The 20,379-nt window shown below is 40.4% G+C and overlaps 1 protein-coding gene across 1 annotated transcript in view; it reads right to left on the bottom strand.

Annotated features, from left to right (window-relative positions):
• Positions 1–20,379, bottom strand: part of Galnt1 (polypeptide N-acetylgalactosaminyltransferase 1) — an 81,530-nt gene that overhangs the window by 4,802 nt on the left and 56,349 nt on the right. The window contains exons 6-12 of the mRNA XM_076554831.1: positions 19,069–19,276; positions 15,781–15,951; positions 13,927–14,044; positions 11,650–11,830; positions 10,000–10,139; positions 1,571–1,669; positions 750–884 (exon numbers count right to left, since the gene is read on the bottom strand). Of these exons, the coding sequence (XP_076410946.1) occupies positions 750–884; positions 1,571–1,669; positions 10,000–10,139; positions 11,650–11,830; positions 13,927–14,044; positions 15,781–15,951; positions 19,069–19,276 (1,052 nt within the window). The remainder of the gene's footprint in view (positions 1–749; positions 885–1,570; positions 1,670–9,999; positions 10,140–11,649; positions 11,831–13,926; positions 14,045–15,780; positions 15,952–19,068; positions 19,277–20,379) is intronic.

Here is a 20,379-nt window from a genome sequence, read left to right as displayed (position 1 = left end):
CAATCAGTCCTATCTAAATGCTTGAAACCATCTCTATTCTCCTACATTTCTAATTGAATGTTTATTTTTCAAATACCCATTGAGGCAGGCTGTAGATGGACTAGCCAACACCATTCCCAACCATCGCATACTGTAAAGACAAGAAAACCAAGCCCTTGCTTTCTCTGCCTTTCTTATAGCTGTGGGTTCACTGTGGGACACATCTACAACTCCCAAGAAATAAGCACAGCTTGACAACAGTGTTCTAGGAAAAATGTATTTCCTGAACCAAGAGTAACATACCTAACAGTAAAGCAGCCCATGCTCCTTTCTTTCAAAGCTAAGATTGCAGTTGTCTTAGCTATCAGAGTACTCCTAATCTATACCAGAAAGTACATGCCTAGAGACCTGTGTAAAAAAATTGGCATCTACTCAATGAAGCTACTTAAGTACATTCAGTACTGCCCAATTAATATACTGTTATATTCCAACAAACTAAAAATAAGGAGCTTTTCATTTACAAATCTGTGGGTTGTCACAAAGGCTATGCCACTGGCACTTGCTATAAGGACATAAGAGTCCCTCTTCGAGGAAAGGGACAGTCACGCCCACAACGGCAGTGGCACACATCCAGAAACCAAGAAAACACTGGGAGCACATCTAATGGCTGCAGTGAATCTATCAGTTACTATTAACCAATTAGCTAGAAAATGTCACTGGGCCAGTGACAGGCTGTAGCTTCTCTATCTATAGGCAACTAAGTAACTCACCACTGGGTCGTACTCCCAGAGCTGGTTGCCTTTTAGATGGTGGCACTTGAGCATGGTAACTGGTCCATTAAGTTTAGAAACGTCCAAACAAAGGTCATCTGTTCTAATTTCCTTGTTGGCAGTATAAGAGAAAACCTGAAAAGCAAACATGAACCTATGTAAGCTTTAACAACAAAAAGAAATTAGTCAGCATTTCAGATGCCAACATTTCTAAATTTTGTAACCATGAGACAATGAAGACACCAGGAATCAGCTTCAACAGACAGAGAATAATGAGCATATAAACACCAAAACTCAATTAAGTTTTCCCTAGGCTCCTTTGAAATTACCTACAACTATTTCAAAACACAACGATTCTTGCAAATTGTTAAAGTAATGGAGAATGGAAGACTGAGAAAACCTACACCCGTTTTACACAGAGAAAAGTAAAAAACCACCACAGTTCTCTGTATTACTAAGGGCAGTCTTTTTTTTTTTTTTTTCCCTAAAAAGGACATAATAAATTTTGTGCTCAGCAGTGTTAATTCAATTGTGACAGGGGCCTTTTAAAAATCTTTTATTAAAAAACCATTAGAAGAGGCAGGCAGACCTCTGAGCTCAAGGACATTCTAGTCTATATGTTTTAAGCTGGCCAAGGTTACACAGTGAGACCTATCTAAAAAAATAAAATATCAATCATTAGACTGAAAGCACCCTTCACCTAATACTCTTTATTATTTTTCTTTAAAGATATAAAAATGTTTCCTGAATAATGTTACAGGATTAAAAGAACAAAGTAACCAAATAAAAAGCTGTTTTAAAAGTTTAGTAAAGATACTCACCTGATTACCTCCCATACCATGACAATTGAAAATTCCAACCTTTTCATTCTCTTTTCTAGCCATGTTATCTAGACATTGATTTGTTTCCACATTTCGTATCTGTGGGACAATGAAGACATCAGGAGTTAGGAGAGGTAAATACTAAAGGAGAGGTACATACATATACACTAGAAGTCATCCCTTTATTATTTCTTTTTGTTGTTGGTTTTTCAAGACAGGGTTTCTCTGTGTGACTGCCCTAGCAGGCTGGCCTCAAACTCAGAGATCTGCCTGCCTCTGCCTCCTGCGTGCTGGGATTAAAGTTGTGCATGCCTTTAAATGGTGGCGCATGCCTTTCAACCCAGAACTTGGGAGGCAGAGGCAGACAGATCTCTATGAGTTGGAGGCCAGCCTAGTCTACAAAGTGAGTTCCAAAAAAAAGGAAAAAAGAGGTGTGCGCCCCCAGGCCCAGCATCTTTGTTATTTCTCTAGTGGCAATTATATCTCAGGTACAATCAACAGCTGTCTAGGCAGACTGAGGCCCACACAACAGTAAACACCTAGTGAAGTCATGGACTCTAAAGGAGAAGCTGTGACGGCCATTTTCCGAAACCAGCATCATTTCTAACTGCGTTCTAAATACTTGTCTGGGTAACTCTTGGCCCTCATTAAAGAAGCTTCTTTTTGAAGCAGATGGAAACCATCACAGAAAGCCACAACTGGTCAAAATACTGAGAACAGACTGGGATGCTCAGATAAGAGAACACGACCCCTACAACAGACTCAGCGAACATCCCAGAAGGAGCAGAAAGGCTGTAAGAGCCAGAGGACCTGGATTTCTGCTTCGAGACTGTGTCTTCTATAAACGACAGGGAAGCTGCACCAGTGAAATCTCAACAACATGGTCACCTAAGTATGACCTACACACTACCACCACCGGATGACATGCCAATAAGGACGGGACAACCTCACAAGGCCCCACCTCTAGATGAAGAGCTATAGGCAATGAAAGACTGTGAAGAGAGGGAGAATCAGTGTTCTCCAGGGACAAGCCCGATAGGTTATCCAATCCCAAACAATCCGTCCTAAACACATGGATATGAGAGCAACACTTGACTCAAGCAGGGTGTGTGTGTATATGTGTATGTATGTATGTAACAATAATTAAAGAGGAAGAGGTTTATAATTCGAGAGGGAATTTGGGGGACACAACCTGGGGAGAGAGAGGTGGGAGTGATGCAAACACAGTACTTATATATCAAGGGGTTTCTAATTTTAAATTAAAACTTTTCTTATTTGTTCTCATTTCTTTCATTCTTTCATTGTTCCTTTAGGATTTATATTTAGTTCAAAATAATTCTATTTTCAGTAATAACTTAAAGCAATTTTATAACTTCTCAAGGACACAAGATGTCCCTTTTGTCAATCTCTCTGATGACTTCTCAGGAGACTGAAGACAGACATTTTTCTGGCCAAAAGAGTTTTGGAAGCTGGCTTGTGTGGAACCAGCCATAGGGTGGTGCAAATTTCACTTTCCCATTAACCATTAACGCACTCACAAAAGTTGTTCAACTGAGTCATCAGAAAAGGACTATCTGACTATGTGTAAGGCACTCAGACTGCTGCTTATCATAAATAGATGCTAAGTCAATGTCAGAACCTTTAGAACTTCCTGCATCAGCGTCCAATCTGCCATAACACTAGCTAACCCCGGAAGGTCAGGGCTCTAGCTCTCTGGGGTTGCTTACAATACTCAGCGTGTTAACAACTAACAGCTATTATAAGAAAACATTTATTTTTGTTCCAAATCCTAGAGTACAAGCTCTGGAAGGCAGACTTGGTTAACAGACATCATTATAACCTTGCCCCAGAAATGACACTTCACCTAGATGTGACCTGGTACAAAAGGACCACAAACTGTTTCTGAGGCAATGGCAAGAAGATGATAAAGTCTATATGTCACTTGGGAAGCCAGCAGGCAAGAAGGTGGTAAGGGGCCAACTTGCCTTGGCAACTATCTACCATGGGTGGACAAGCATCATCACCTTTTAATTCGCCCAAACTCAAGCCCAGCTAACAATGCTTAGGGGTTGTCCAAAATTGGGCCAGTTCAAAGAAAAAGAAACAACCTTTCATTCCCTGGAGGAGTGGCTGCTGTAAATATCTCAAAGGCATGTGACTCAACCTAGATTTTACTCACTGAAAGAGGAGAATATGCAGGAAAGAGGAGTGGGGATCATGGTTTTACTCACTCACCAGCATCAACTTCCTTCTGTGACCTCTGAACTCACCCACTGCCTAGGTTTCTGTTTGTCCTCTTTCCCCAAGTATCTATCACCAGCAGCGGCCGCCTTACTCTGCGGTAATCTGTATCCACCTGAAGTGATTATGTAAGAGAACGTCTCAAGCATCCACACAGACAGACTACCATTCTCATCTGACCGGTACTTGACCCCACCTCTCCTTTCTATTCTGTCCCAAGGGATGAACTGCCTTTGTCCTACCCTTTACATTAAAACCCTCCGTCTGTGCTGGATCCCATCTCCTATCCCTTTAAATGCACGATGCCTACACTGGGTCTTTCTCTCTTTCCTATAACATAAAATTTACCATAGCCAGTTTCAAACAGACAGCTCAGAAGTGTTCAGTCCATTACACTGCTATGTTTCATCTCCAGAACCTTCCCGTTTACAACCCTGAACCACTGCAGCCACTGAACCTCCTTTGTACCTCCATCAGTCTGTGGGAGCCACTACTTTCTGTTTATAGGTACTTCACAGAAGTGAAATGGTAAATTATTTTTGTCACCAGTCTACGTCACTCACGTAAAATGTCTTCACAGTTCATTTGAGGTAATGTATATATGTCAGGATGTCTATCTACCCTTTAGAAGGCTGAATAATCCCCACTGTATGGACATGTAACTTTTTGCTTACCATTCATTCATCTGTCTGAGACCCACCTAGGTCGGGTCCACAGTGCTGCCGTGAGCATGGACCTCTCTAAGGTCCCCACACCTGAAGGTCAGGTGCTGCTGCACCACACAATAGCCGTAGGTTACTTTGTGCAGTGCTGCTCACGAGCACGAGTCAGATCCCAGTAACGTAATGCTAACTCTCTAAGGGACTCCAAATTATTTTCCAGAGAACACGTATCATTTTATAGTCCTACCAACAGTGCACACAGGCCCTGACTCGCCTACATCCTTGCCTCTACTTGCTGTTTTTGGGGGAGGGGCGGGGGACAGAAATTATCCTAAGTCAGGGAAGCTGGCCTGGTCAAATTTTCTCTTTTAGGTCATTCTCATTAGCACAGGCTTCTTTCTTTTTAAAGTAGCAAACACATTTAATAAATATCTATTGACTACTGGAATCTAAGTCTGAATCTAATCATGACCACCGACCCTTAGGCAATGAAGACTGTGCTCCTCGTTCTTCTGGCTTCCTAAGAAGGGCACTTCAGTGAGGTTCTGAAGAAGCCTGGTGTATTACAAAGGACCTCTTCAGGGGACACAGAGAGTAGCACCCACAGGTAGTGGTGCATGTCGTAAATACAGTTACCTACACCACATTCTAGACAGTCCTTAGACAAGTGTATAGCAAGACTCCACATTTCTACCTATCTTGCTGAAGTTTATAGGTTGGCAGACAATTTCTTCTGACTGGACTTAGAAGGCCAGTTAACAATGGCCACGAGCAGTACAAGACTGGAGCTTCTCCAAGCTGTACTTTCATTTTCACAGGTTTGTCTTAAGTGTGTGAGTGGTTGCTCACACGTATGTCTGTGCACCATGTGTGTGCCCGCTATCTATCCATGGAAGTCAGGAGAGGGCACCATATCCCTTGGGACTGGAGTCACAGATGGTTATAAGCCACCATGTGGGTGCTAGGAATCAAGCCCAGTCCCCCTGCAAGGACTTGTAATCACTGAACCAAACTCTGTCCAAAACTTTTCTTCTGTTAGCATCACTCCTGATTTTATAAATCATTAACATCATCAACCCCATTCTTACACAAATTTCCTTGTAACTGGGTAATATGGTTTCCAGGGAACCCAAACATTCTCTCTCTTTTTTTTTAAAGATTTATTTTATTATATAAACAGTGTTCTTTCTGCAAGTTTGCCTGTATGCCAGATCTCATTATAGATGGTAGTGAGCCACCATGTGGTTGCTGGGAATTGAACTCACGACTTCTGGAAGAGCAGTCAGTGCTCTTAACCTCTGAGCCATTTCTCCAGCCCAACTCAAACATTCTCAATAAAGCTTTGAGGAATCCTGGCACGATCAAGGCCTCAGACCCCGAAAACTGACTGTGAAAAACTCAGCACACCATTCTATTCATAAAAAGAAATACCCTCCCCTTCCCCATATTCTCCTCTAGCCACCATCTACTTCTCTGCATGACTGTACAGCGCCTTGCAAGACTGGCACACGTTCAGGATCTGCACTTCTATTCTCTTGAAGCCACCGGAGTCCCTAATACTCTGCATGGACATTCTCGAACACTGAGGCAGAAGGTACTAACAAAATCTCCCTAACCATCCTTACTCATGTTACCTGTTCTCTCCACAGTCCTCAACATAAACACTTCCTTTTTGAGACAAAACTGACTTGAGTCTGAAACATCATTCTCCTGGTTCTCCTTCTACTTTACTGTTTTGTTTTGATTTTTGAAATAAGGTCTCATTATGTGGCTCTGGAACTCACTATGGAGACCAGGCTAGCCTCAAACATACAGTCGTGCCTCTGCCCTTGTAAGTACTAAGGATTAACAGTGTCTATGATTTCCAGACTGTGCCAGCTGCCTATGGCTGGGTCCTCTATCACTTGCTCCTCTCTATGGTGTGTGTACAATGATGTATATACATGTGTGTATGGAGGAGTGAGGGTTCACACCAACCATGGTGACAACCGCAGGTGTCAGAATTCACTTTGAAATGATCTTTCTTTTCTCTTTGCTATCTGTCACTGCATGAACCAGGCTAACTGACCCAGGAACTTTCAGGGATTCTCCTGTCTCGGCCTCCCATCTCACCACAGAAACACACTTGTTCTCAGTTTTGCATGGGTTCTGGGGATTTGAACTCAGTTCATGTTTGTGAGGCAAACACTTTTCCCATTAAGCCACCTCCCCAGCTCGCCCTCATTATGGTTTTGTTCTTATCTTTTATTACCCATCTACTTGTTTTTTCTGGACAAGTGACCTCCCTACCATTTCTTAGGAACCACTGTACTCCTTCTGCCCTTGCTCTGAGCTGTTGAACTCAGCAATGCATGCGATGTACGCGGCTCAGTGAGGTCACTTAGGGTGCCTTCTTCACTACCTAATGAAACCGATGATCTCCGCGCTCACCAGTCGTCCTCGATCTCAGCTGCTCTCGACACTGCTATCTGACACACTGCATAGTTTTCATTATTTTTCCCAAATAGACTATAAGGTCAGCACGAGTAGAATTTTCACTTTATTTTATGCCATGTTCCATTAGTGGGCACTCAAATAGTTGTTGAATAAATAAAAAACCGGTGAAGAAATCCCAGTCTCCTGCAGAGCTGGGGTTGTGTCCCCCGAGTGTCAGAGGATGTGGCTGTGGCTTCCTGACAACTGTGCTCACAGCTGGGCTCCCTCTCCTTGGCTGTCGTTTCCTTCGGTGAGTTAGATTTGTGATTAGGGACTAGAAGACCCACTGCTGCCGTGGGGGAACAGTGGGAGAAAGGCAAGACAGGCAGCATAGACTTATCTCTGGGTATATCAACCCAATGGAAACTCAACTTTTTGGGAGGATGTGATCGTTTGAAAGAAAATGGCCCCAAGGGAGTCACACTATTAGGAGGTATGGCCTTGTTGGAGAAGTGTGTCACTTCAGGGATGGGCTTTGAGGTCTCATATATGGTCAAGATACCACCCAGTGTCTCAGACCACTTCCTGCTGCCTGTGAGTCAAGATGTTAAGAACTCTCAGCTCCGTCTCCATACCATGTCTGCTTGCATGCTGTCTTGCTTCACACCATGACGATAATGGACTAAACCTCTGAACTGTAAGCTGCCACCACAATTATGTGTTTTTCCTTTATAAGAGTTGCCATGGTCATGGTGTCTCTTCATAGCAACAGAAACCCTAACTAAGACAGAGGAAAGAGGGGAAAGGTAAAGCATCTACACTAACAAGTAAAAAGGAAGAAGGAAGTAAAACAAGTTAAATTTTACCAACTGAGGAAAATGCTTCAGTAAAGCTCAAACAATCAAAGACTAGCTGGCACAATAGGTGAGGATCAAGAATACCCAGATTGCTCCTAAGTGCACACCCCAGGGGCCAGAGAATAATTACGCCCAGTTGTGAGCCACCTGGTCTGTGGACAACTGCTCAGCCCAAGCACCACAGTATAAAAGGGACCCAAGGCAGCAAGGAACCCAGGCAAGGGACCAGGTGAGACCTGCCCTAGAGGCGGAAGTGCTGCTGTCCCTGGCAGAGATGGTCCATCTGCCTGAGCTCCTTAAATAACCTCCCCTGTCCTCTCTGAAACCTTTCTGTAAACCCAATGACTATTGAATCCCAACAAGGTTAGCAAGCGGGCCTATGCCATGCAAGGTATTTTAACTTCCAAGACTGCCTAAGAAAACTGAGCCAAATTCCATCAAAGAAGTTTTAGGAGGAGGAAGAAGGGAAGGAAGGAACGACTGCACTGTGACAAGGTAGAAGTCCCATGTCCCCTGGAAAAGACAGAAAGGTAGGCAATGAAGAAGGGCAATAACCAGAAAACATCTGATGGTAAGTCCTATAAGCATAATGCTATCAAAGCAGAATCTTGAAGACAGCAATTTCAAACTCAAAATTGACAATAAAAAACATCTTTTACGTCACAGTCCAGTAAAAACAAATTCCTTTAACATACTTTCATACATTTATTCCTAGATTATTATTACGAGCAGCTAAACTGATGCTAAATCTATACTAGGCTGCTGAAAATGACTGCCTTGAGTTAACCAATAGGACCGTGGGGAGTGAGAAGATGACTAGGAAAAGATACCCGCAACGTCGGGTTTAATAGGACAGGGCATTCTACTCTAAGAAGGAGCAATCCAGTGCTTTGCTTTACAATTTGGGGCAGGGGCAGTCAAATTACAAGTACCTTTTCAGTGTCGCATACAAGAAATCTCTAGGGTGACCATGGAAACAAAGACATGACCACCACTAAGAAGTCTCTAGATGAGAGTACATTTGAATAAAAAGAAATGGTTCCTTTAAGGAAAGGGAGTTACTAAAGCAACATGAAGATGGCTGGTTTTCTTCCAAGAGAAGGAATAACTCCGGCTCCACAACTCTCACTGAGAAGTTGAACTTTTAAACAACAATGATGTAAAAAGACCAGTTGTCTAATCTAAAAAAGACAAATCTGTTTTTTTTAGGGTGGAATAAAGGTGAGAGGAGACAGGGTCTTTCTATTATGTAGCTCAAACTCACAGAGATCCATCCACCTGTCTCTGCCTCCCAGTGCTCAGATTAAAGGCGCGTGTCACATGCCCAGCTCTGATCTGAATTCTTAAACATAGAACGGAAGTCTGGCTAGGAATCAGAACCGACAGCTAACTGGCATTCCATAACTAGGGTACAAGAAATGGTTTACTGCCAGTCATTATAGCAGAAGGCAAGATCTTCTTCATACTAGATCCTTAGTATAGGCAAGCACTGAGATAAAAAGTACAACTAATTTGCAAATTTGTCTTATTTATAAGCATTAATAAGCCAATTATTTCAAGAAAAATAATGCTGAATTCTAAGAGAAACAATAGAATCACCAGAAACAAATATGCTTTTCAGCGTTTTCCTGGACTTCCCTGTCTAAACTGTGAAAACATAAAATTCCCAAAGGAAAATAAACATGTACCCCCAACTTATGTACAGAACAGTGTTTCAACACCCCTTGTCAAGGTATCTACACTCTGGAATGTCTTAGGCTTTGATTTGGACTAATACAAGGATATTAGCTTTAGAAGTACAGGTCAAGTAATGGCTTAGCTCCTTAAAATAAGTTCACTGAAGACACTGCTACACTGTAACAAGAGTCTTCTTGGCAAAATTATTTTTTTAAGATCTATTCATTTTAAATTATGTATATGTGTTGTGTTTTACCTGCATGTATGTATGTGTATCATATCTATGGCTGGTACTCTCAGGGGCTAGAAGAGGGCAGGGCATTGGACCCCGTCTAACTGAAGTTACATACAGATGGTTCTGAGTGGGTACTGTGACCCAAACCCCAGTCTTCTGCAAGAGCAACAAGTGAGCTAAGCAATCTCTCCAGCGCCAAGCATCTTTATACTCTAAGGACCTTAGAGGTTAGAAGTTTTAACTTCTTAAAGACATAATAACTATACAGAATACACACACACACACACACACACACACACACACACACACACACACACACACACACACACACATTGTTTTTACCTCTCCCAATGAGAAATAGTGACGTGGAATTTGAGAATCAGGGTAAATATTTTCTAGGTACCAAGAGAAAGGTTTGCATTGTAGTTTATGTCTCAGACCAAGTCTTGACGATATATCTCCATAATCTACCTTTGTAACACCTGTTGAAAGAAATAATTGACTGATTTATTAGAGTTCTATTTGTTAACACACATCTACTTATATGCTCATTCTCACAAAGCAGCTGAATAGAAATGGGATTATTAGGTCATGCATGAAACACTAGAGGTGATATGATATGGACCCACCTCCCAAAGTAGCAAACAAGGACAAGGCATTAATGTGTGTTTTGATTTTTTTTCAAAAGAAACAAATTCATGTGAGAATGTAATACATACAATATTAAACAACAGTAAGTTACACAGAGATCAGAAAACTTTAATGTATATTAAGGTTAAAAAATTAATATCTATTTGGTGCAAATATTAAATAATACAACTATTTCCAATCAGCTTTCCCTCACATAATTCACTGAACTGTGTTCATACCCACTTGAGTTTTGAAGTACTGTAACTGAACAACCAAGACAGATTAGTTCTAATTTCAGACAGGCTTATAGCTAGGGAGAAACAGACACACAAAAGCCCAGTTAGCAGAGCACCATTCTTGGCGAGAAGTCTCTTGAGGAATGCTATAGCCTCTGCACTGGCTTTGTGACACAAGAGGGTTTCATAACAAGCCTACCCAGCAGGACCCAAGGCCTGCTCATCTAGAATGCTCATAATCCGCTTCTGAGGTGGTACTGTTTTATGGGACAGGGTATGTGGCTCAGTTATAAGTGCTTATGTAGCATACATGAAACTCTAGGTTTAGTCCCCCAGCATCACATAAAACATATATGGTCCTAATCACAGAACTTGGGAGATGGAGGCAGAATAATCAGAAGTTTAAGGACATTCTCAGCTACATAGTGAGTTTGAGACTAGCCTGGGATATATGAGACCCTGTCCCTACACACATGTATAAATCCATAAATAAAGACTAGTATTTGTATGGATTTAAAAAAGCCAAATGTCCAGAGAGAGTTCTTTGTTAGCTAGGAAAATGGCTGAAATTTAACAAGATGAAATCTCACAGGAATAAATGTCAAATGCTGCAGTTAGGCAAAAAGAAAACCGAGTTGCCCCAGCTACCACCACCATACGCACACCCCTGTACAATTCTGAGTCAGCAAAACTGACCAAGATATTTAGTATTACTGCTAATAATATCTCAGGCATACTACCAAGCATTTTTTATACTATGATTTTTACCACTCCTCACAATGACCTTATCAAATCTTTATTTCCAACTCTCTTTACTACTTCTTAGAATCAGGGATAAGAAAGATGCAATCTTGGGCCAATGAGATGGCTCAGTGGATAAAAATTCTTGCTGCCAAACCCTGAAGACCTGAGTTCAATCCCTGGGACCCTACAGTAGGAAAACAGTCAACACCCACAAGCTGTATTTGGCCTTCACACATGGGCTATGGCACAAGCACCATCTGCCTCAAATTAAAAAAAAAAAAAAAATTATATATATATACACACACACACACACACAAAAAAAAAAAAAAAAAAAAAAAAAAGAAAGGTACACTCTTGTATATATCAGGCAAAATGGACTAACCTGGAGAAATTATATAGAAGAAATTCTTGAATTCATCCATCCATACTTCTGCAAGCCGTCTGTTATTTTTATTGATAATCTGCCCTGTCCCTCCTGGAAACGTGTAAGGTGTAGCTTTCCGAAACACATGACCAACATGGGAACAAGTCACAATTTCCAAAGTTCCTCCACACTGCCAAATCTAAAAACAGCAGGATGAAGCTTAGTAACTGGAACTACTACCAAAGGGTGCTGTAGTGTTTGTGTGGTATTTTTCTTTTCAATTGAACAGGAAGAGTTTGGCTTTAATTTTTAACCTTGAATGGAAAATCTGTACTTACTGGTAAATTTTTTCCAAAATGTCTATAAACTACCAAATCTGAACAAAAGAACAAAGTAGAGTGCATTGGACATATAGCTTAAACTTTGGAACCCAAGCCTGGCTATGGTGACCTATGCCTTTAATACCAGCATTCAGGAGGTAGAAGCAATGGACCTCCATGAGTTAAGGCCAGCCTGGTCTACTACATAGTAAGTTCCTGTCTCAAAAATAAACAACAAAGTTCAGGACTCAGAGAACCTGCTTTAATGTACAGCCAATACTTCCCCAGGATCAAGTGTTTTTAAAATTTTTGATGAAAATACAAAATAGATAGGTTGTGAGCTACACATAGAAAAGAGATAGACAGCAGCAATTCTCATAAATTCAAGCTGCTGAACCACAATTAGCCCTCATTAACAAGATACACTATTTCAGGAAATGCTCAGTATTATTTTATTTTTTATATTTAACATGTTTGATGTGGCTTATGATTTAACACTCACCACACATACCTATGATCAGGGAGAATTCAGCCAAATTCGTTTTTATTTCTGTCTCTCCAAACTTGTGCCACTACTAACACATCACACAGAATAGACATCTACCATAATTTTTCAGTAAGACAGAGTCAGCATGTCCTGATCGATTTGTTCAATCAATAAAACACATGGAACAAAAGGAAAGTCAAATATAGGTTTATATTCTTAATTCAATGCAATTGTTTCAAAATATAGTTTTGTACCGTAAGGGAAAATCTCGTATTTGCAACTGGAACTCACACTGTGAAAACCTGTGGCTTTGTTAAATAGTTCGAGTGTCCACCTTCAGGTTTTCCCAGGGTTATACTGTGTCAGAGTCGGAGCCAGATGGGATTTCCCAGGTCTACAAGTCAGCAAAGAGAGTTGTCTCTGGGAGCAAAGGAGCTTCCTGCCTCCACTTGGGGCATACTATTTGCCTCTACTAATACGCTACGTGTTGGAAGCTGTTTAGCAGCATACGACCTAACATGTTGATTTAGTAAATACACAATAAAAGGTCAACTAGATTGAATTAACTGAAGAGTAATTTCAGAACTGCCTTGTCGTTTTCTTCCTTTTTGTGGTGTGTATTTGTGCACTCTGTGTAGTGGTCAGTGGTTAACATCAGGTATCTATCTAAATCACTCTCCATCTTATTTTTTTTGAGACAGGGTCTTTCACTGAAACCAGAGCTCACTGATCTAGCTATGGCTTCTACTGTCTTTGCGTCCGAGCAAGAGGACTGCAGTATGCATTGTCATGCCCAGCCTTAAAAATTAAAAAAAAGAAAAAAAAGCACTCAATTGACTTGGTATATGTATGTCGGAGGACAATTTGTGTGTGTGTCAGTTCTCTACTTCTCCCATGTTGGCCATGGGGATTGACTCAGACTGCAGGCAGTGTCTCTACCCACTGGGCCATCTCAGCAGATCCATGCCCAGCTTTCTTTAGGGGGAGCTAGGAATCAAACTCAGATCTCCGTGCATGTGTGGCGATCACTTTACCGACGGAGCCATCTCCCTAACTGCTGTCACCTTTTGCTGAAAAACATAAAGCTGATAAGGTAACCAGGTTTAATGACAGAACAATTTCAATTAGGGAAGAAGTAAATAACATCATGTGAAATTGTGTTTTACAGTCATGTACCAGGGCAGCCTGTTTAAATTACAAATTGTTTCTATTTAGTTGTTGAAGCTTGAATTACTTCCTTAAAACAACAGAAATTGAGATCTGAAGAATTACACATAGGTTTAACAGCTAGACTATTAAAGATAACTAGATTACTTGCTGAAATATTTTTAACAAATCTTCCATAGTGTCATCAAACTTTTTATAGGCTGAAGGTTCTGGAGTCCGATTAAACTCACTAAATTTTATTTCTTATATAGACAACAAAAATAATGAACACATATTTGTGGTTAAGTAAAAGATTTTATTTTTTTGTCAAAGGGAACTTACCCTAAAGGAAATTTCTAGGTTTTCTCCTCCCCAAATATCCATTCCAGCATCATATGTTCCAATTTCCTGAAAGTAATCTCTGTCTATTGAAAAAAGGCCTCCAGCCATTGTAGGTGTTCTGAAATTCAATCACAATACTATGCCATTAATTTTAATAATTTAAACTTTATAATCAGTGTTTGTTTTTTAAAAGTCAGCTGTCTATAACTACAGAAAACACTTATTCTTACCCTCTTCAGAATGTTTATACCCCCAGGGTTTGCTGTGGCAGACAGGGCAGACATGTGCCCTGCTCGTGCTCTGTTTATAAAATCCTAAGCATACTTCCTGTCCTTAGCACCTTTCCTAATCCTTAGTACTGACCAACTTTCTATCTCAGACTCCTTAAATTGAATGCATTTCTCATAACCTTCTCTACCTGACTAGGTACTTGATTCCAAAGTCCTAGCAACTATAAAGGTAGTTGAGGATTTTATTCAGCTAGACTCAGGTTAGGGTTAAAAAGCCAAGTTCTGAAGGGTGGTAAATACTGCAAAAATGGCAGATTAAGAAAGGATGAAAACAGAGAGCCTTTCTTAGGTCTACAGAAATCTTAATGGAGGGGATGCAGTACAGAGTAACATCAACATACTACTTCTAAAGGGACCACTGTTCTAATCACCTGTGTTATGTTTTCTGCAAAAGACAAGTCCAGGTGAGCACTGGGTGGGGTGGAGGCAGAAGCATGTAGAATTAAACAGAGAAATGATAATGAAGAGTTTAAATGAATGGGTATCAGTGGTTTCAGTTAACCATTGATTTCCAAGAAGGGTGAGTATAAAGGGGAAAAAAACTGACTCTACTGGGAGAAAATAATTAAGATCTTGGATCCAAGGATACCATAAAGTTCCTAAGTTCAGAAGTCACTGACACGTGCTCTTCCAGGCAGGCTTCTCTAGGATAGCAGCGTTATCTCTCCAGGGAAAGCTGTAATTTCCAAAGTTTTCAAATGTCCAAGAGTCCTTGATTTAACACTGAACTGAACTGAACTAAGAGCTTCTTTGAACTGAACTAAGAGCTTCTTTGAACTGATAGTATCTCAGGCTGGTCTGGGAAAAGAACGTATTGAGTGAAAAAAATAAAAATCTCTTCAACTTCTCCAGAACTGGATTTGAATTCACAGGAGAATAGATCAGAGAAGCTTCAAATAGGAGCAAATAGAGTTCAATTGCTACAGAAGTTGCCGGTGGATACAACTGGGATAAATACTAGGAATAAATACGTAATCTAGGTAGCTCAAAGTCTCAGTTTCATGTTCTTACCAACATTTTTACTACTTCCTGAAAAAAGTCACACGTGATCAAGTATAGCAAAAAAGAAAAACAAAGACACATTAATGTAAATCCCTTTATACCCTGTTAATTCTAGTTATTTTAAAAAATTGTGTGAAACAAGCTTTTCTAACCTTAACAGTCAGTAACTATCGTCCAGATGGTACATATTCGTAAAAACATGACAGTGCAAGACACCATTTTGAGATAGTACTGTAACATAATGACACAATCAATCAAGAGTAGTTTGATTTCAGCACAGACTGAACGTCGAAATCTGTCATGTTTTCATATAGGAAACAAAGAACATAGGTATGACATCATTTCTCTTGTATATTAGAATTTACAGAATGAAAAAAAAACTAACTTTATTAACTGGAGGGGAAAATAACCCCTCTTTTAAAAAATAGATATATGTGAAATATGGTTCCTAACTACATCCACGGTATACAATTGCTATATGTTTCTCAAAGTACACCTTTAACCCAATTGATGAAACGTCACAACTCTGCAACACACTACAAAGGAACGTCTGGCTAATTACCTGACAGGGAGAGTCCGGTCACCTTTCCTTCTGTCCATTTCTCTCTGGGGAACAGGATACCAACGAAAATTGAGCTTCCAGTTGAATCCACCATAGGTCATGTCAGAGCCTGCCATGTACTCGAAAGTATCATCGCTGATCACATCAATGATAGGACACACCACTGTTCTCCTGATATCATAAAAGTAGATTTAAAACCTTTCAAATGTTCCTTATTCTAACGATACACAACAAAACAATTGTAAAGTTTTCCTGCTACAACCTATACCAAACCAGTGTCATAGTCACTGAGAGCCTTGTCCTGCATTTCTTCTTTTACACATTTTCCTACTTGCAACATGGAAAATATTATACTAGTGGTTACACATTTCATCATTTTTAGGCTAAATTTTTCTTTATACACAACATTTCTCTTCTTCCAGTTTTTTGCTAATGAGAAACAGAGTATTCACGTACACACCCTACTGCTTTCAGGGAAACGTCCAGCACTGATGACTGACGTGCAGCCAGCTTCACCCCTGTCTTCTAGTCGTGTTATGTAGCTATCTATGTACAGATTCCTCCCTGTAGCTTCACCATAATGCTATCAACTCTGAAGCTGATTTCTTTTATTTTTATTAACTCAATCATATTAAATAAATAACAGCTCAGGACTTTTTGAATTTACACACACACACACAATTTTGTTTTTGTTTGGGTTTTGTTTTTTGAGACAAGGTCTCTCTGTGTAGTCCTGGCTGTCCAGGAAATCACTATGTAGACTAGGCTGGCCTCAAACTCAGAGATCCTTCTGCTTCTGCCTTCCCAGTGCTGGGACTAATGATGTGTATCACACAACCAGATGAAATTTTAATTTTTAGTTACTAGAAGGGAATTTTTTTTCTTTTAGGCTTGTATTTTTTCATATAGACTGTGTGATCATATATTTACAAACTTTCCAGTTGACTTAAAACACACACACACACACACACACACACACACACACACACACACACACACACACACAACCTAAAAACACCCAAATGACAAATGTCCCAAATATAGCCCTTGGTAGATATAGTTTATAGGATATGATATCATATCAATTCTATTGGTGTCTTAAGAAGTCTTTCCCAACCAGGCAGTGGTGGCACATGCTTTAATAGCAGCACTTAGGAGACATAGGCAGAAGGATCTCTGTGAGTTCAAGGCCAGTCTGGTGTAATAGAGGAAGTTCCAGGACAGCCAAGGCTACACAGAGAAACCCTGTCTCAAAAAACAAAAAGAAAGGCCGGGCGGTGGTGGCGCACGCCTTTAATCCCAGCACTCGGGAGGCAGAGGCAGGCGGATCTCTGTGAGTTCGAGGCCAGCCCGGACTACGCAAAGCTACACAGGGAAACCCTGTCTCGAAAAAACCAAAAAAAAAAAAAAACCAAAAAAAAAAAAAAAAAAAAAAAAAAGAAAAGAAAATCTTTCCCATGGGCGAGTGAGATGGTTCAGAGGGCAAAGGAACAAAGGAACTTAATCACCTGAGTTCAATTCCTACCTATGCTCTACATTGTAGGAGAAAACCAACTTCTAAAAGTTGTCCCTGGCCCTCCACATGAGCATCATGGCTTTTTTCTCATACTTTTTTTTTCCCCCTTCTGGGGCCAGCAAGTTGGCTCAGTAGCTAAAGGTGCCCACCTCTAAGTCTAACAACCTGAGTTTGATTACAGGGACTCACATTGTAGAAGGAGAAAACTAACCCTGGCAAAGTTGTTCTCTGATCTTAAACACACACACACACACACACACACACACACACACACACACACACAATTTTAAAAAATTTAAATCATAGGTCTTCACTGTTTTTTTTTTTAATTGAAATTATTCTAGCCTCATAGAAACAGTTCCCTTTCCTACTTTTTCTCTATTCTCCTTAAACATCTTGGTGGGAGCGCCCTCCCCCTTATACACTAAGGATTCCACTGCTATGCACGATCCAGTTCATTCTCATGGGTCTAGGGTTCAGCATCCCAGCTCTACCTTCATAGCAAGCCTCACTCTCAACTTGTACATGTATCAGCGGATAAATAGTGCCCCAGAATTCAGCACAGACACCACAAACACCAGCTGGCTTCAGTGAATGGACAGCATTTTTTCTCACTTTGTGATTTACTCTTTCTTTTTTAATTTTCTTTGTCAACTCAACAGTGAATTTTTAAAAATTTGGTTTTATCTAACACTTTAACGTTATCAGCTGGACATTATTCATATATATATATAATATATATATTATATATATATTATATATATAAACACAGCCCAAACTCTAAGTTATTTTGGTTGCTGTTTTAGTTAGTTCTCTCCTAGACACCACACACTACCTTCTCTGTATGGGTCCAGGACCATCTTTCTAAAGTTTATGGGTTATCTTTATGCAAGTATCTCCTAAACTAGTCCCCTTTACCTTATAGAAAAAGTATTTAGAGAGATATTCTATTCTTTTGATTCTCCAGGGCAATGATCTTTCTTAAACTATTGGTGTCCTTTGGTCCAATGCTGGTTTGTTTTATGTCTCTGAGAACAGACAGGCTGTAGTGCCACCATTTGCTAACCAAGAGAATAAGCGACGTGACCTTACTCTTCCATTCTCCACTGGGCTAGTCAATGTCTACTCTATACAATCTAAGCCTTAAAGTTGATGTGGACAGCTTGAAGGTCAAACTGCCGGGGCCAGCAGAACTAAACTAGTACAGGTCAAGCAGACTACAGTTACTTCTTTCCTAATACTTTAGAACCAAGGGAAAGTCAGCCAATTATCTGACAGTGTGTGACATGAAAGAAGAAAACACAGACACACTGCAGCAATGCTTGTTCTGGATCAACAGGATCACAAGACTATTCCATACACAATTAAGTTCCTCAGGATACAATGTGCCTCTCTTCAGCCTTGTACTATGAAGATGTCAACAAAGATGAGATCCTGCCCTGATGGCAGTCTTTGAAAGCAGGAACAAGCGAACTTTCCGTGAGTTCGCCGTCTACCTGTTCTGGACCTATTTGGTCAACCTAGAGTACAGAGTAATTATTCTACAACATGCTGTCTAATTCATCCCCATTAGGATAGTCTGCAAATCTGTTAACCATCAGGCTTTAAGAATGTGGTCTTATTTGTATTTTGTTTGGAGCACTCTTGAAGGCATCTTAAAGGCAACTTGAGAGAATAGTACTTTTGTATTTATTTAAAAACAGAATTTTGCAATTTCCCCACAGTTTAAGATAAAAATACTAAGAATGAATTCACCAATTGCAGAAAGTTACCTGTCATGTTTGATCCTGGCCAGGAGAGGCTCCAGCCACCCTGCCGTACACTCACAGTGTGCATCTAAGAAGGTGATCACTTGGCCTTTGGACACAGCAGCTCCTTTTAATCTAGCTCTGATCAGCCCAGAGCGCTGTTCCATTCGGATCACATGAACTGGCACCTTGAGTTTTTTCACATAACTTTCAAGAGGTCGTTTCAAAAAGTCTGAAAATATAACAAAACGAAAGAATGAAATGAAAAGGGTATGCACTAGCATTACCCAATTTAAAGCAATTTTGATTTTGCAGCATTCCTTCAACATATACATACTGACAGAGCACTCTGAGTGAGGCTTCTTGTCCCATTCATGCCACTCCCTGAAGGAAGCCTTCTAATTTCATGGAGTATGAACTAGCTGCCTCTATCTTGCCACAAGAACACCAAGACAGTATCTATGGTTCAAGTATTGCCCAGGACAGGCACGTCATCATGCATTTATCAGGCGTCACAATTTTCTTTCTAATCTCGCTGAAGAATCTGCAATAGAAGCAAAGTAGCCCAGCCAGGTGTGACAGCACACACCTGTAATCTTAACTCGGGATGGCAGAAGCATTTTGAGTCTGAGGCCAGTGTTGGCTACACAGGGAGTTTTGAGATCCTGTCTCAAAAAAACAAAACAACACCACACACAAAACAGAAAAAGCAACTTAAGAATATTAAATTTGGGCCAGGTAGTGGCGGTGCATGCCTTTAATCCCAGCACTAGAGCAACAGAGGTAGGCAGATCTAAGTTCAAGGCCATCCTGGCCTACCAAAAGAATTCTAGGACAGCCAGAGCTACACAGAGAAACATTGTCTCGAAAATCAAAACAAACAAATAACAAAAGAATATTAAATGTAGATCATAACAGAGAGAAGAAACAGTATGTCACAGCTATTATAGTTTTAAAGATTGTGAGATTTCTTCCAAGGCAGAAACAAAGTGTCTTACTGATCACATAGTCTCTGACTATACACTCAGTAGGAAGCAGAAAGTGAAAAACTCATAAGTGAAATGCTAGACAGGAAGTGAAAGGCAGGGAAGGATCCTTGCCAGACAAGTGTGAAGTACACACTATCTGACAGGGATAGGACCATGTCTTTCTAGGTAAAGATGTGTACAATCTATCTAGGGAAAGGAATACTGAGTTACAGAATTCCTATGACTATCTCTTTCCTCTAAGACTTCAGCAATTCACAGAAATCATGGTGAAAGGTTAAGAGGTTACTTAAATACTCAAAGAACCCACATGCTTCCGTAAGATGGAGTGGGAGGACAAATGGGAGCA

The sequence above is a fragment of the Peromyscus maniculatus genome, chromosome 19, assembly GCF_049852395.1.
Source record: "Peromyscus maniculatus bairdii isolate BWxNUB_F1_BW_parent chromosome 19, HU_Pman_BW_mat_3.1, whole genome shotgun sequence".
NCBI classification, from domain to species: domain Eukaryota; kingdom Metazoa; phylum Chordata; class Mammalia; order Rodentia; family Cricetidae; genus Peromyscus; species Peromyscus maniculatus.
Note: the sequence above shows the minus strand (reverse complement) of the source record. Positions and strands in the feature narration are given on the sequence as shown.